Here is a 16,078-nt window from a genome sequence, read left to right on the forward strand (position 1 = left end):
TCTCCTCAATTTCTTAGAAAATAGAGGCATTAGTGTTCCTTCTTCACAGATGCTTTGTGGTGGCTCCATTATTACTTGTACAAGTTTCTAATCTATTGCAACTATTTGTAAGTAGCACATGGTTCATTGGCATAATGGAAGACACCTTTTGAATGGTACAACCCTTCTGCGCACATTTGTAAAAGTCACATTTTTCAGAATATAATGTCATAAGTGCATTATTGGATCAGGGATTAAATATCACATTGTGCCCAGAGCAAGTTCACTGCGCCATGACATCTTCTAATCTAGGAAACAGGAGAATTATAATCTCTTCAATAAGCATTCCAGGATTAACAGAAGCAAAAGTTTCAGGGGAATTACTTTTACTGAGGTGTGAAAAGGAAGCCGGTTCTTTTCCATTCTTCCATATTGCCTCCCCCAACCGTGCTAAACATCTCCAGTCGGATGGCACAGCGGTACGCAGGTATCCATGATTTCCCCGAAATGGTGCAGAGCTCATTCTTCGTGCATCCTCAGTCAGCATACCCTCATCATTATGTTACTGGGGGAATAGTTTCTGTACCACGTGGCCATGGAATGAAATAAGGGAGGTTGATAATAAGGATGTGGGAGGGGTCACAAAGCCAGAAAATATGCCCTTGTTACCAGATGGTACCATCATATTGTCAAGATGAGTTCCATTTAGTTGGGGCTTCAGAGAGTGCCACTGACGAGCCTTCTGCCTGCCACACTCAGCAATTTATGTACTAAACATTCTCCTTCACTGCAGCAATGGCTTCCCATAGCAGTAATACTAGTACCTAGTAGTTTATTTTCACTTTGGTCATTTTGGGTAGTCACATAAATAAAGCTACTACAGTGAACAAGGATATACCCCATGAACAAATCACATTCACTGCATCCGTTGCGTAAGTATATCACCTGAATACAAATAGTGCACATTGCGGTCAGGTATTCTTCCTTCAGCACTGGACGTATTTTTGTTGTTGTATGTGTGATTTTTCTTCTACAGAAGATGTTGTTGAGCCTGTTTATGGGGGTAAATCAGTCCGTTTTTTGATGTGGAACTTTCTGCACATTGTGTGTTAATGAGCTCCAAGTTTGGAGGAACTGAATTTCGGCAACATTTGGACATTGGCATACAGCACGGTAACAGGCCCTTCCGGCCCACGAGCCCGTGCTGCCAAAATAACTCAATTAACCGGCAACCCCCATACATTTTTAAGGGTGGGAAGAAACTGGAACACCCAGAGTAAACCCACACAGACACGGGGAGAATGTTCAAACTCACTGCAGTCTGCACTGGATTTGAAGCTGGACTGTGGCATTACGCTAACCACTCTGCGAGAATATTATAATGTTTTTCTCCAGACCGGGTTTAATCTACAATTAAGTTTAAATGTGTTTCCAATTTCCTCCTTACTCCATAAAACAATATCAGTTAGTCCTCCAGAAATGATTATGCCACTCTGCATGGCCTATTAGCCTTGAGTATAGGTGTACAGTAAAACCCCTGGTATCTGTCACCTATGGGGACTGGTATGTGCTGAATAAGTATATTTTCCAGGTGCTTGAGACTTGCTCGTACAATGCCAAACCAGCACACCTGCATTAATTATAATAGTTTAAAAGGCAAAAATACTATACTGTACTTACACTGAATAAACCTCACTTGCAAGAATATATAAACCTTAAAGCATTTTTACGTTATTTTCAGTCACATTCTTTGAAATCATTTAACCATTGCTGCGTCTGCAGGTTCCTCCCCCTCCACGGAGCTGCTCAAAATATAGATAATTAACCCCCTCCCCCGCCCCCCCAAGTTTAAAGCCTCTGACTGGGGCGACACTTACTAAGGAATCACTTTAAGAGAGTCACCCCAACATCAACCAGCTCTTCATCCTGGGCGACACCATCGCTGTTTCACACAACTTTATTCAAACGGCTGCTATGAGCAAAGCTCCGACCAAGGTCCTCCCTCTGCTGGCTGGATATTTGCTCCCATCTTTACCAAAGGTTTACGCGTTACTTCAGAGAACATTTATAATTTTAAGCTTGTGTATTTCTTACCTGTTATTTTATTTATTTTCCTCATTTTTTTTTTGTTGGTTGCTTGAATTCTAGACTCCAGGGGTTTACTGTACATCATAATTCATTCAGGTTAGAAGGGAGAAACAGACATCTCACACATTTTTACTAGTTAGTTATGATAAATCTTTGAATTAATAAACATAATTTTTCTTGGAGGTGGATCTATTGAAACAGAAATAATGATGGAACATGAGCTTGCAAACTTGTCTGATGCGTGGGTCTGAATTCAGTTTCTTCACTCTTAGCCAAAGTGCTAGTTTATTTAAAATGTTTAAAGCTTGTTCAGCAACCAATGGAGCAATTTAGCCTGGGTGTGGGAGTGAAGTCATCCAGAGTGATGTGCTGTTCAGTTTTCCCTGACAGATTATAGAAGATTACATGTTAAATAAGACTCAACCCCTCGCAGTTTCAACTCTTAGGCTTCGAACTGCTGTAGTTTGTCATTCTTCCGAACCAGAACTTATTGTCATGAACATGTCATCATTTCATCGCAGCATCAACAGTGCAAGTAATGCTATAAATTATATTTTTAAATCTATAAATTAGGGCCAAAGGAAGTCAGGCAGTGTCTGTGGTTCATTGTTCATTCGGGAATCTGATGGCAACGGGGAAGAAGCTGTCCTTGTGCTGCTGGGTGCTTGTCTTCAGGTTCCTGGACCTCCTTCTTGATGGTAGCAAAGCGAAGAGGGAATGGCCTGGGTGTTGGGGATCCTTGAGGATCGAGGATGATTTCTGAAGACACCACCTCGTGTAGATGTCCTCGATGCCTGTGATATCGCCAACTGAGTTAACAACCCTCTAGTTTTTTTTCCTGTCCTGTTCATTGGCTCCTCCGTGCCAGACGGTGATACAACCAGTCAGAATGCTCTCCACGGTACACCTGTAGAAATTTGAAAGAGTCTTTGGCAGCAACATACCAAATCTCCTCAAACTCCTTGCATCTTCATGATTGGAGGCCCCAGGACAGATCTTAACACCCAGGAAACTATTTCCACTGCTGATCCTTCATTGAGGACTGGTTTGTGTTGACTTGATTTCCCCCCCCACCCCCCTCTCCTGAAGCCCACAATCAGCATCTTAGTTTTGTTACCCACTCAATGAGCTGATCTATTTCCCTCCTCTATGCTTCCTTATTGCCATCTCTGATTCTTGGCAGTTACTTTGGAAAAATAAATAAATGGTATTCACACAGCGACTTGGCAAAGTGGGTTTTACACCTGTTTGGGAAGTACTTGTCTCTGCTACCAGAAAACACTCCTCAGCCAGATGAGTGCTTTCTTTCGAAAGGATTGAGGCTGACTGCACTGTAATAATCACTGCTCACAGGATTTTTCAAACAGCAGAACTGAGGAGGGATTTGTGCCTGATTTTCCATGCAGTCTGGATAGATTTGAATATCCTACGGCGTAATATGGAGAAACAATTGGAGCCATTTCAAATTTGCTATCGCTTCTGATATGAACAGAATGAGCAGTGAGGCAGACTGATGAAGTGGCTTACACACTATCAACCTCCCACCCTGCCTCCGGGACTCAGGCTGTGTTCTGGCTGGCTGAATCTCCACTATGGGGGTGATCAACCAAATTCCTCTTCTCTCTCTCAGCCGAAGACCAAAGATTCCAGACCACTCTTTTGAAGAGCAGGTGCATTCTCTAAATGCTCTGGCCAATATTTCTCCCACTGGGAGAAAAGGGATTACTTGATTATTATTGCACTGTAGCTTGTGCAACCTCGTTGCATTGGAACTTGGGGTGGGGTGGCATTGTCGTCATTTTAAATTCCAAAACATGTCATCATCTAAGAAACATAAGCTTCGATATTCCGAATTAAAATCTTTATCACTCCAATAAGACAAGTTCGTAGTTGCAGCTCTATGTAGCCTTTAATTAATTGATGCAATCATTTTGCATAACTTTGATTCATGATTTTCATAATGATGAATTAGCAACGCATTCAGTTATAGTTAAAGACGTAATGGTATCAGAAGATAATAAGAGATGATTAATAGAAGGTTAAAACAAAATAAGATGATTAAGATATATTCAAAGTAAAGTACTTTGAGAGCACGGTTCTTCGAAGTGTACGCAAGCTCCCCGATTGCCCGGACATTACAACATATGATGTCATAGTAACCATGGTAACACTACAAACAAATCTTTCTTAAAGGGGTAGTCACAAAATTCACAAAAATCAAAGGCACAACGTTTTAACCTTTACGGGCATGTGGAGGAGTATTAAATGTTGAGAGGCATGGATGAGGCAAGTCGGCCGTCTTTTCAGCAGCGGGAGGGAGTCTAAAACTAGAGTTCATAGATTCAGGAGGCAGAGGGAAGGTTTAAAAGGGACCAGAGGAGAACTTTCTTCACACGGAATATGGATCTATGGTAGAGGCAGGTAGAATGACGTCATTTAAAAAGATATTTGGAGAGGTGCAGTCAGTTGGTACTAGCCTGGGGGTAGATAACTTTGTGTGCCTGGACAGGTTGAGGCCTATTTCCTTTCGATGGATACTGCTGTTCCTGCATTACATTAACAACTCACCCAAATAAATACGGGGCCCTTGGGGTGAGAAGGGGGCTAAATTTAGCTTCTGTAGCCCATTACTATGTATCTGTCATGTTTCTATGAAAACAGTGAGTTTATATCTTGTTGTTATCCAGTGGAAATCAGTCTCTTTGTCCAGGGCCCCCAGCACTAAATAGAACTTCAAAGATTTGTTTCATGGAGTGTTGCAATGGGGTGCAAGATTGTGCTGGCTAATCTATAGGTTTTTAATTCTGCACTTTGATCCTGTGACCAGGAATAATTGATTGGCGGACAGCCCTCCGAGTCTGCGGGAGCATGAGCAACCTTTCAAGGTGGCCATTTCCCATTGAAGTACTACTTAGCAGCTGTGCCAAATTCGAGCTCTCTGAGACATGGGACAAGTAACGTCCATTAACCATCAGAGAAGTGAGTGGGGAGTGAGCTCCTCCTCCACCACTTCTGCATCACCCTGTAAAGAGGCAAGGATGCCAGGAGCTGCTGAGTGGAGCCGGGACTCATGACTGAGGGAAAGGGACGTCCAAAGCCATTTTTCAAAGGGTCCTCCCATATGGGGGAGTATCTGAGAATATCTCCACTCCTCTTTTGCAGAAAAATGGAACTTGTATATAAAAGAAACAGAAGACATCAATATTCTGAGGGAGTGTGTGCAGATTCTCTTCAACAGCAGATATGGTGAGTCATTGTATCCAGGTTTGTCGAAAATAATTTCCATTTCATAAATGCACATTGGCTCTCCCTCGTCTTATGAATTTTGAAGTGTTTTCTCTGCCACTGATGTCAGATTAACTGATCTATTGTTTCCTCTTTTCCTTTTACCGTTAATGGCAATTTGATATCTTCCAAAAACGTAGGAAATGTTCTACAGTCTATAGAATGATAGAAGCGATGGCCTCCTGAGGTAGCAGCCTGAGGTACCTGCTACGCAGGTAGCATCTGTTTCAAGACCTGTTAGTGTATCCACTATTATATTCTTGCTATTTCTTTCAACTTATTCCCTTAATTAGACTGGCTCGCCACTATTCCCAGGGGCTATATTTTGTCCATGAAGATGGATGCACAATAATTTGTTTAAACTGTGTCATTTTCTTATTTCCTGACATTTCTACTGTAAAGACTCACATTTAGTCAGAAAGTGATTATTATATATTTCTGAAGATTAAATTGTTTATTATTTCTTTCTAGATTACTCTTATTCTAGTTATCATTGTTGCTTCATTTTGAACTGCTTGTAATGTTTTAAATTTCAATTTAAATTTAAATCTTTTCTGTTGATGTAATGCAACAAGTGCCTCTAGATAGCCACATTTAGAAAAGTTTTCCTGTTGGGCCTTTGCATTTTAACTAATTCAACTATATATTAATTCTTTAAATGTTAGTCATTGTTTACCATTTGTAAAACCTTTTAATGTGGAACCCTACCTGCCACAGCTTAGCTCACACTTCATACATTTGTAGATTGTTTCATTTTATATTTAATGACCAGATTGAACTCAATCACTTCTAGTCATAACAGAAACGTGTACCATATGCTCTGATCAATCTTCCGCAAAGATCCTCAGCTTCTAAATTATGAATAAATCCTTTCTCCTTGCACAAAACTGTACATGAAATAGCCAGTTTTATGCCAACATTGGAAATGATCTTGTGTTGACTTCATGTTCTATTCTCGTGATTTCCTGATATGCCCTCAATCCCACTACTGTTTGGGTGCTTTTAGTTTATTCCCCTTGAAGTTTCTCCACACTAACTGATTCTACTTGATTTCCATAGCTATGTTTATTTCTTTCACTGCTTCCTTTGTTATCTTGGCTGTCCGTTCTCTTTTAAAAGTTAAATATCCCAGAATATTTAATTTTCAACCTTCCACCCATGCTCCTGGTAGATTAGATGATCATTTATTGACTAGTTGATGCACTAGGCGAGTTAAGCCAAGAACCTTCTTGCTCTATTTCTACTTGCGCTGTTAAATTAGCTATCGTGTATGCATTCTGATGACGAGCCTTCATTTTGCCTTCAAGGCTCCTCCAGTGCTTGCTTCTAACTCCTCAAACCTGTCTCCTGCATTGTTAAACCCTATCACCCTTCTTAACAGACTGGTCCTGTAGGAGTGACACTGCCTCTTGGAGCCAAGCATCCAGATCACTTTTTTAATCACGAGTTTATTGTCATTTACATTGTATATTGTACATATGCACCAAAATTCTTACGAGCAGCAGGCCACGCAGGTACTATCCTCTGACTCCTTTCCTCCAGTTCCCCTTCCCCCTCCATTCAGAGAGTTACCATCTCCCCCATCAAATTTTTTTTCCTTCTGCTTTTCCACCTACATCTTACCTGTGCTCTTCCCCTGCCTCTTCCTCTCAGCCCACCTTCATCCCACCTTTTTATTCGCTCAGACCCTGATGAAGGTCTCAGGCCCAAACCCATGTTACTACCTGCAGATGCTGCATGACCTGCTGAGTTACTCCAGCACTTTTGTGTATTGCATTCGACCCCAGCGTCTGCAGACTTTCCTGTAACTGGCTTGTTAGAATTTTCTCCAGTCCCTAACATTTTCAATGTTTGGGATGAGTTAGTTTGAGTTGGATGTAGGCAGAGTCAGAGGTTTGAGTTGGATGTAGGCAGAGCCAGGGGTTGGAGTTGAACATACGCAGAGCCAGGGGTTGGAGTTGGACGTACTCAGAGCCAGAGGTTTAGAGTTGGATGTACACAGAGGTAGAGGTTTAGAGTTCGACGTATCCAGTGAATTGAGAGCAAATAAGTACACCAAATTCACAACCAAATTAACTCTCTGATCCTAAAATAAATCCACTGATTTTTACCTTGAATACTAAGCTTCATCTTTGCCTGAGTCTCACCAGTCCATATTTCACTGACAGCACCGGGTAGGCACTGCCCACTGTGGTATTGCCCGATGTCCTTTAGCAGGACCCACTAATTCATATTCCCGGCCACTGCAAGGTCAGAATCTGTTGACAACAACTTCACTGAAACCAGTTCTACCTGATCACATAATTAACCAGGGTTATTAGGTTTTACCACTTTCTCACCACTGCGTTTGAAAGAAAATCAAGTGGTAAATTGCCATTAAAAAAAATCCTTAAAGAATAGACCGTGCCCTTTGCCAAACTCTGCAATGCTAAGACATTGCCCCCAATGTGCACACTATCTTTTTAAATTTAATTTTTAAAAAATTAGACATACAGCACAGTAACAGGCCATTTTGGCCTTACGAGTATGTGCCGCCCAATTTAGACCCCAGTTTTGAACAGTGGGAGGAAACCAGAGCCACCAGAAAAAACCCACACAGACACGGGGAGAATGTATAAGCACCTTACAGTCAGGGCGGGATTGGAACCCAGGTCCGGTCCTGATCGCTAACGCTGTAAAGGGTCCATGCTAACCGCCATGCCAACTGTGCGCATTGACATCATTAAATGATTGCCCATCAGCATTTGACAATCTCAGGGAAGAGGAACCCTTGCAGAAAAACTCTTTGCTAAATTGATGGAATTAAATTGATTTGATTTGACTGGATTAGTATTAATTCTCTGCCTGCTCAGATGAAATCCTGGCAGTGGGCCCGGAGTTAATTGCAGATGAATGAATGGGGAAAAAAAGTCTTTGCGCAATCTTCAAACCAATGAAATCACTTATTTCGAATGGTTCACTGGGTACATACAGCTGTTGATAAAATAATGTCCTCTCCACTTTCCTATCACCCTTTAAAACATTCATATCAGATGAGATGATATTGTGCAGAAATAATCAGAAAGTTTATTAAAAAATAATGGAATTCCTTGTCCAAGGTGTTGGATTATTTGAAAAAAAAAACCTACCCAATTCGATGTTTCCAAAATATTTTATATCCCAAGATCCCTCTCAGTTATCCTTAGGAAATTTAATAACTTCTACTAAGCAAGGAATAATATTTCTTAACTTTTAAAGTAACGATTCTCAAAATTCTCACCAAGAACTATTTTGAGTATTCCTTTACTTACTGCAGACCACCTATTACCAAGACTCCCTATTCCAAACCCGTATCTGCTTATTACAAACCCGCAGATTGCTGATTACAAACCCACGGACCGTCAGGATCGTAATCCTCAGACCACCGAGGGGAATTTTGTATTTTTTTGTGGAGACTTTTTTTTGAGAATTTCTCTTTTTATTGTTGTAAAACATACAACCTTGTTGTACATTTTAATGATATTTGTCTTTTCCACGTTGCCACAGACCACCTAGAATAGACCCGTGAACCACAGGTTGAGAAATACTGACTCAAAAAAGGATTTTGCACATGGACTCAATTTGATAATATTTAGCAGCTGAAGTTGAGGGCATTCTGGCCATTATGTAATTTTCTTCAACAAATTCTCATTGAAAAAATAACTAAAGAAATAAATCCCAAGCTAACTATTTAAAAGAAAAATAGATTGGCAATCACCTTAATCTTCATTCCGAGTTCATATTATTTTTCTGTTTTTAATTTAAAAAAAAACATTTATTTTGTTCAAGAGAGAGAGTGTACAGTAACAGGGCCTTCTAGCCCACAAGCCCAAACACACCAATTAATTTACAATTGACCATATGGTTTTGGTGGGTGGGAGGAAACTGACACACCCAGAGGAAACACACATGGTCACGGGGAGAACGTATAAGCACCTTACAGTCAGGGCGGGATTGGAACCTGGGTCACTGGTACTGTAACAACATTGTGCTATCAGCTGCACTCATTGTAAAGGCAAGGCTGGATGGTCTTATGATGGCTCTTTTTGAGATACAGAGGGGAATTATATTGGAGTGGGATTATAAATGCATTGTACTGTGCTTAAATTGAGATCTAGTCTGCAAGCATCATCTACAGCAGTTCCATCTAAAGCTGAATCAACAATCTCTTCTGTAGCTATCAAAATAACAGCTCCCCCACCCCATCGAAATCAAGCGGCATGAATGTTAAGGAGGTTCAAGTGTACGGGTGGTGGTTAAACAATATATTCACTTCTACAAACTTTCAGTTAGGACTAATTTGCATAAGTTAGTTAAATTCATTCAGCAGTGAGGCAGTTTCCACACTAGGCAGTTTGTGGGTTTCTTTGAAATTACTATAAGCTGACACTAACAACAGAATATCTCGCTGATGGAGGCAACTGTTCACATTTCCAGATGCTGCTGCTTGCAACGGAGCCGGGTCATGTCCTGCGGCGTCCGCACACTCGTGCTGCTAACCAGAAAAGACCAGAGCCACACACTGCATCAGATGAGGCACTCGGTTTGACTGCCTCACTGATGGGTTTTAGACTGCATGGCACAATCAAGGAATTTTGCCGTCTAAAAGGAATGCACCGTAATTTATCCTGCAGGACACCGACAACCTTTGGAGGAAGCCTGCGGTGTAAATCGTAGCAGAAAAATTTGTTATTGATCATTTACTCTACTGCCCACTCAACTATCGGGACTGTTGCGCTCAGGGACTTGCAGATGAAAAAGGTGCTCAGTGTGAACAACCACATGGGCAGTCATTATGTTAACTTTTTCTGTGTTTTTTTTCCAACATTGCAGTCTAAAAACTATAATTGACTGCTCCACAAAGCATGCTTCTCCCTTTAGAATTAAATAATCCAAATTAAAGACTGAAGAGGCGTTTGAGAGGATTTGCAGAATAAATTCAAATTCCTGTTCTGAGGAAGAGAAAAGTGAGAGGATTAGTGCAAGATGACAACTGGGCAATCAAACAGGGAATTCAGATAAACTGCTTCACGTAAAATCAAATTTATTTCATTTATATATATTCATTTATATATATATTTCATTTATCACTACATTCAAGACATCACCTATGGCCCGAATATTCTTTTACCTACGGGTCAGTTAGAATTTCTACTTATCAGTCGTGTAAGAAATGTAAACAAACTGACCAAGTACAGAAGCAAAATAAATATTCAGTCATTAAAAATGCACAAGTGCAAGTCCTTAAGTAAGTCTCTGATTGAGTTTGTTGTTGAGGAGTCTGATGGTAGAGGAACCTGGTGGGATGAGTCTTGTGACACCGATACCTCTTTCCTGATGTTGAGTGGTGAGAATGTGGATCAGGCTCCCTCACAAAGTCAGGATGGCAAATTGTGTGGATTCATGGAAATGGATATAAGTGCCTATGGGAGAAGGGTTATTCTAAGATTTAGATGAGGAAGGATGGGAGCTTATAAATGGAGAATAAACCTGTTTCTAGGCTGTAGCTCAATGCAAAGATGCCATTGTGCTGCCACAAAATTGGGCAATTTTAAACCATGGCATCTCTCTTATTTTGTAGCTGAGGCCCTGGGTTTGGATCACATGGTTCCTGTTCCATACAGAAAAATTGCCTGCGACCCAGATGCAGTGGAAATCATAGGGATCCCAGAAGGAATTCCTTTCAAGCGACCTTGCACCTACGGAGTTCCCAAATTGAAACGAATCTTGGAAGCAAGACATAAAGTTCGCTTTGTAATTAAGAGGTAAGCTGACTCCCAGAAGTATTGTGGGTCCGGAGATGCTCTGGAATTTGGATTGAAGGGCATTTTACCAACGGCTGGGTCTTCAGAACTTTTATTCTCATTCCATTCACAATTCTTCCTATAAATTTGGTCTTAAATAACAGGCTCATTTGGAATTTTGCTTGTTTGATGCGTGATGGAGATAGTTTTGCTTTGATGTCAATCCATTGATGTGAGCAAAATATGCTTACATAATGACTATTCTTCATGTATTAACCCAAACAGAGAGCATCAACAGGCTCCTCCAATGCAGATATCACTGTAGCCGAGTTTAATCCATTGTCATATATTGTTCTGAAGGTCATCGCACTAACTGTTTGCTTTAATTTCCACACTGAAGAAACATCAAAGGTCCTGCTCTCAGTACAAGCATAAGCACAGCTTATGATGGGAATTCTATCAAGTGTGTAACTCTCAATACTTTTATCTTGCCAACGAGCGTCGCATTGTGCTGGTTCCCCACTTAGCTGAGCTCATGGAGTTCCCATCAAACGCAGCTTACTAATGGATCTTGATTAAAAGAGGAAGCTGTGCACCTGGTTTGGAGGTTTGAAAATGTCACTTCAGTAGTTTTCCTGCAGTGAATGTGATACAAAGATTAGAAATCAGAAGAAAGATCTTTTATTACATCATTTTTGTATTTTATTTTCCTTTAAACTTTGGAAGGTCGACCATTTTCATCAGCAGTTCCAGATCAGAGGAATGATTTCATTGGGTTCAGTTTTCTCATCTACCCATGTGTTTACTAGATTTTTAACAGATAAATTGCAAGTCAAGTTCACTTTGTAACGAAGAGGTAAACTGACTCCCAATGGTGTTGTAGGCCTCTGAGCCTCTCTGGAATTTGGATTGAAGGGTATTTTGCTCTTCACATTTCAATTCCTAGCCCATTCATGATTCTTCCCTTAAATCCGTACTTAAATAATTGGTTGGTTTGGAATTTTGTTTGATACCCAATGCTTTGCTTTGATATAAAGCATGAAGAGTTCTCGGTATATTCGAGCTCAATTTTCCAACGGTAGGTTTCAGGAAGGAATGAAGTAACAATTTGCAGCTGCTGATGTGACCTGCGATCTTGCTGTGGAGAATTAAATTGTTAATGGACTTTGTAAAGGAACAGTACATCTTGCTGGTCATTGTAGCTAATGTATTTGAAAGCAGATTTCCCAAAGCGGCATTCACCTCCAGCTATTATGCAGATTCCACCAAAATGAATTGAGATGTCAGAAGCTCGATGTATCATCTTGGCCTCCCAAGATGGTTGGTTCCTCTACGATAGTATGACAAAAGCTACAGCTGTTAGTCCTGTTGATGATGAAGGTTAAAAACCATGTGGTATTTAACATTCCAGTGGGTAGGAGAGTTAGGGTCAATGACTGACGGCAAAACATGCAGTGCAGTGGCTAGGTCTCCCTCACTCTCTGCTTCTTGTTCTGTGTAGTGCATTTGATTGGTTGGCACCAAAGATTTTAGTTACCAAAGATTTGTGTGATTGAAACGCTTGCATCTTTTACAAAAATGTATTTTTATCATTTTTTTTCCATTTCCTGCAGGATGTTTGATGAACGAGTTCTGACAGGTAAGCTGGAGAGTTGTAATAAACAACATTGTCATCTGGTAGCACTGTACGGCAGATGGGCATTCAGTCTTCTGTTAACCTCTGTTGAAATACACCTGGTCCAGAGGGTCAATGTAGAAACAGATTAATCATTCTCTCAACAATCTCTTTAGCTCTCTGGATTTGATGGGACTTCCATATTAGACAAAAGTATGAGTTAAGTTGCTGCTGAATGAACTTCTTTAGGTGGTGGAGAAGTTTACAAGAATGAACACAACTCGGAAGGGGAAGATGATGGTGTAGCCATAGGCTCCCTTTTTATTAGGAGGGAGATGAGCGTGCATGTGTGTGTGTATACAGTAAGTGTATGTGTGTGTATGTATAGTGTATGTACAGTATGTGTGTATGTACAGTATGAATGTGTGTATGTACAATATGTATGTGTATATGTACAATATGTGTGTATGTACAGTATGTGTGTGTGTACAGTATGTATGTGTATGACCAGTGTGTGTGTGTACAGTATGTATGTGTATGACCAGTATGTGTGTGTGTACAGTATGTATGTGTATGACCAGTGTGTGTGTGTACAGTATGTATGTGTATGACCAGTGTGTGGGTATGTACAGTATGTGTGTGTGTACAGTATGTATGTGTATGACCAGTGTGTGTGTACAGTATGCATGTGTCTTTACAGTATGTATGTGTGTGTACAGTGTGTGTGTATAGTATGTATGTATGTGTGTGTACAGTATGTGTGTGTATGTACAGTATGTATGTGTGTGCATGTATTGTGTGTGTGTAAGTCACCTCATCCAATCCCCCCTTGTCTTTGTTGTAGGTACAAAATACATTCGGGAAGGTTCCAAGCCAGATGGCCACTCCCCTCTGGATGAAGAATCCCAAAGAACAATGACTGTAGACATGAATCCCAATAACCACATCTGCCGGTAGGAATTAATTTCAACAGCCACTAGTGTGAACAGAAATTAAAAGGAAAGGGTTGCATATATATTTTGTATTTTTCACAGGAAATAAGGGTAATGTGCGAAATTGGGTGGACAATTCCAGCCCAGCAAGTTTAACAGGCAGGAATTTGGAAATGTGCCTTTGGTGATAGATTTGGAAGAATGAATACTCAACGGTGTCCTCATGATGTTTGGGACAAATACACTTTCTTGTTTTCTTTATTTTCCCCTCTGGTCCACAGTTTTAAATTTGTAATCAAACAATTCATGTGTGATTAAAGTGCACATTCCAGGTTTTATTTAAGGGTATTTGGCTTGACCATGTAGAAATAACAGTATTTTTAACACATAGTCCCCTCATTTCAAGGCATCATAATATTTGGGATAGAATCAGAATTTATTGTCATGAGCATGTCTTGTGGCAGCGTCACAGTGCAAACATTTATATTAACTACCTTACAAAATAAATAAAAATAGTGCATGATTATAAAAAGACAAAGTGAGGTAGAGCTCAATCAGGAACCTGATGACAGCGGGGAAGAAGCTGTCCTTGTGCTGCTTAGTGCTCGTCTTTAGGCTCCTGTACCTTTTTCCCAATGGTAGCAGAGTGAAGAGGGTGTGGCCTTCTGGTGGGGGTCCTTGAGGATAGAGGCTGCTTTCTTATGACACCAGTTCTTGTCGATGTCCTCGACGGAGTGAAGACTGGTGCTCGTGATGTTCCAGATTGAGTTAATAACTCTCTGGAGATATTTTCTTGTCCTGATTGATGCAACCCGCCAGAATGCTCTCCATAGTACACCTGTAGAAGTACCGAATCTCCTCATACACCTCACAAAGTACAACCACTGGCGAGCCTTCTTTGTGATTGCATCGACATGGAGGCTCCAGGACAGATCCTTGGCAATGCTGACAATTTGAAGTTCTTGACCCTTTCCACTGCTGACCCCTCGATGAGGACTGGTTCGTATTCTCCTGATTTCCTCCACAAACATCTGTATATCAATGATCTGGATGATAATGAGGTAAATTGGATCAGCAAGTTTGCTGATGATGCTAAGGCGATGTAGACAGCGAAGAAGGCTTTCAAAGCTTGCAGAGGGATCTGGGCAAACTGGAAAAATGGGCTAGAAAATGGCAGATGGAATTTAATGCAGAAAAGGGTGAGGTGTTGCATTCTGGAAAGACTAACCAAGGTAGGACATACACAGTAAATGGTAGGTCACTGAGGAGCACGGAGGAACAAAAGGATCTGGGAATACAGATACATAATTCCCTGAAAGTGGCGCCACATGTAGACAGAGTTGTGAAGAAAGCTTTTGCCATCTTGGCCCTCATAAATCAAAGTATTGAGTACAGGAGGTGGGATATTATGGTGAGGCCAAATTTGGAGTACTGTGTGCAGTTCTGGTCACCAAACTACAGGAAGGATATCAGTAAGATTGAAAGAGTGTAGAGAAAATTTACTAGGACGTTGCTGGGTCTTCAGTAATTGAGTGACAGTGAAAGATTAAAAAGGTTAAGACTTTATTCTTTGGAGCATAGAAGAATGAGGGGAGATTTGTTGGAGGTTACAAAATTATGAGGGGCATCGACATAGTAAATGTGAGTAGGCTCTTTCCACTTAGATTATGAGAGATAAATTCGAGGACATGGCTTTAGGGTGAAATGGGAAAGGTTTAGGAAGAACATTAGGGAGAACTTATTCACTCAGAGAGTGGTGGGAGTGTGGAATAACCTGTCATCTGACGTAAATGTGGGCTCACTTTGACATTTTAAGAATAAATTGGATAGATACATGGATGGGAGAGGTCTGGAGGATTAGGTTAGAGGGACTAGCAAAATGATATTTGCTACAGACTAGAAGGGCCAAATGGCCATTTTTCTGTGCTGTAGTGTTCTATGGTTCTATCTCCTTGGTGTTGAGTACAAGTTTGTTGTTGTGATACCACTCAACTAGCTAATCTATCTCCCTCCTGTTTCTGATTCTGCCAACAACTCTGCCATTATCGGGAATTTTGTAGGTAGCAGTGGAATTGTGCTTGGCCATACAGTCATGGGTGTAGAGTGAGTAGAGCAGTGGGCTAAGCACACATACCTGAGGTGTGCTTATGTTGATAGTCAGTGAGGAGACGTTGTTTCCATTTCGTACTGAATGTGGTCTTCTGTTGAGGAAATCAAGGATCCAGTTGCAGAGGAGGGTGCAGAGACCCAGGGTTTGGAGCTTCTTGACCAGCACTGAGGGAATAATGTTGAGGGCCAAGCTGTAGTTGATGAAGAGCAGCCTTATGTATGAGTTGCTGTTTTCTAAGTAATTCGGAGCTGAGTTGAGAACCAGTGATATTGTGACAGTAGGTGAATTGCAGTGGGTTCAGATCTTT

The 16,078-nt window shown here is 40.9% G+C and overlaps 1 protein-coding gene across 9 annotated transcripts in view; it reads left to right on the forward strand.

Annotated features, from left to right (window-relative positions):
• gtf2ird1 (GTF2I repeat domain containing 1) overlaps window positions 1–16,078 on the forward strand; it is a 235,753-nt gene that overhangs the window by 118,903 nt on the left and 100,772 nt on the right. For all 9 annotated transcript variants that reach the window (XM_069910946.1, XM_069910941.1, XM_069910950.1 and 6 more), the window contains 4 exons: window positions 5,230–5,313; window positions 10,952–11,135; window positions 12,728–12,753; window positions 13,574–13,682. In XM_069910946.1, the coding sequence (XP_069767047.1) occupies window positions 5,230–5,313; window positions 10,952–11,135; window positions 12,728–12,753; window positions 13,574–13,682 (403 nt within the window). The remainder of the gene's footprint in view (window positions 1–5,229; window positions 5,314–10,951; window positions 11,136–12,727; window positions 12,754–13,573; window positions 13,683–16,078) is intronic.

The sequence above is a fragment of the Narcine bancroftii genome, chromosome 14 (assembly GCF_036971445.1).
Source record: "Narcine bancroftii isolate sNarBan1 chromosome 14, sNarBan1.hap1, whole genome shotgun sequence".
NCBI lineage: Eukaryota > Metazoa > Chordata > Chondrichthyes > Torpediniformes > Narcinidae > Narcine > Narcine bancroftii.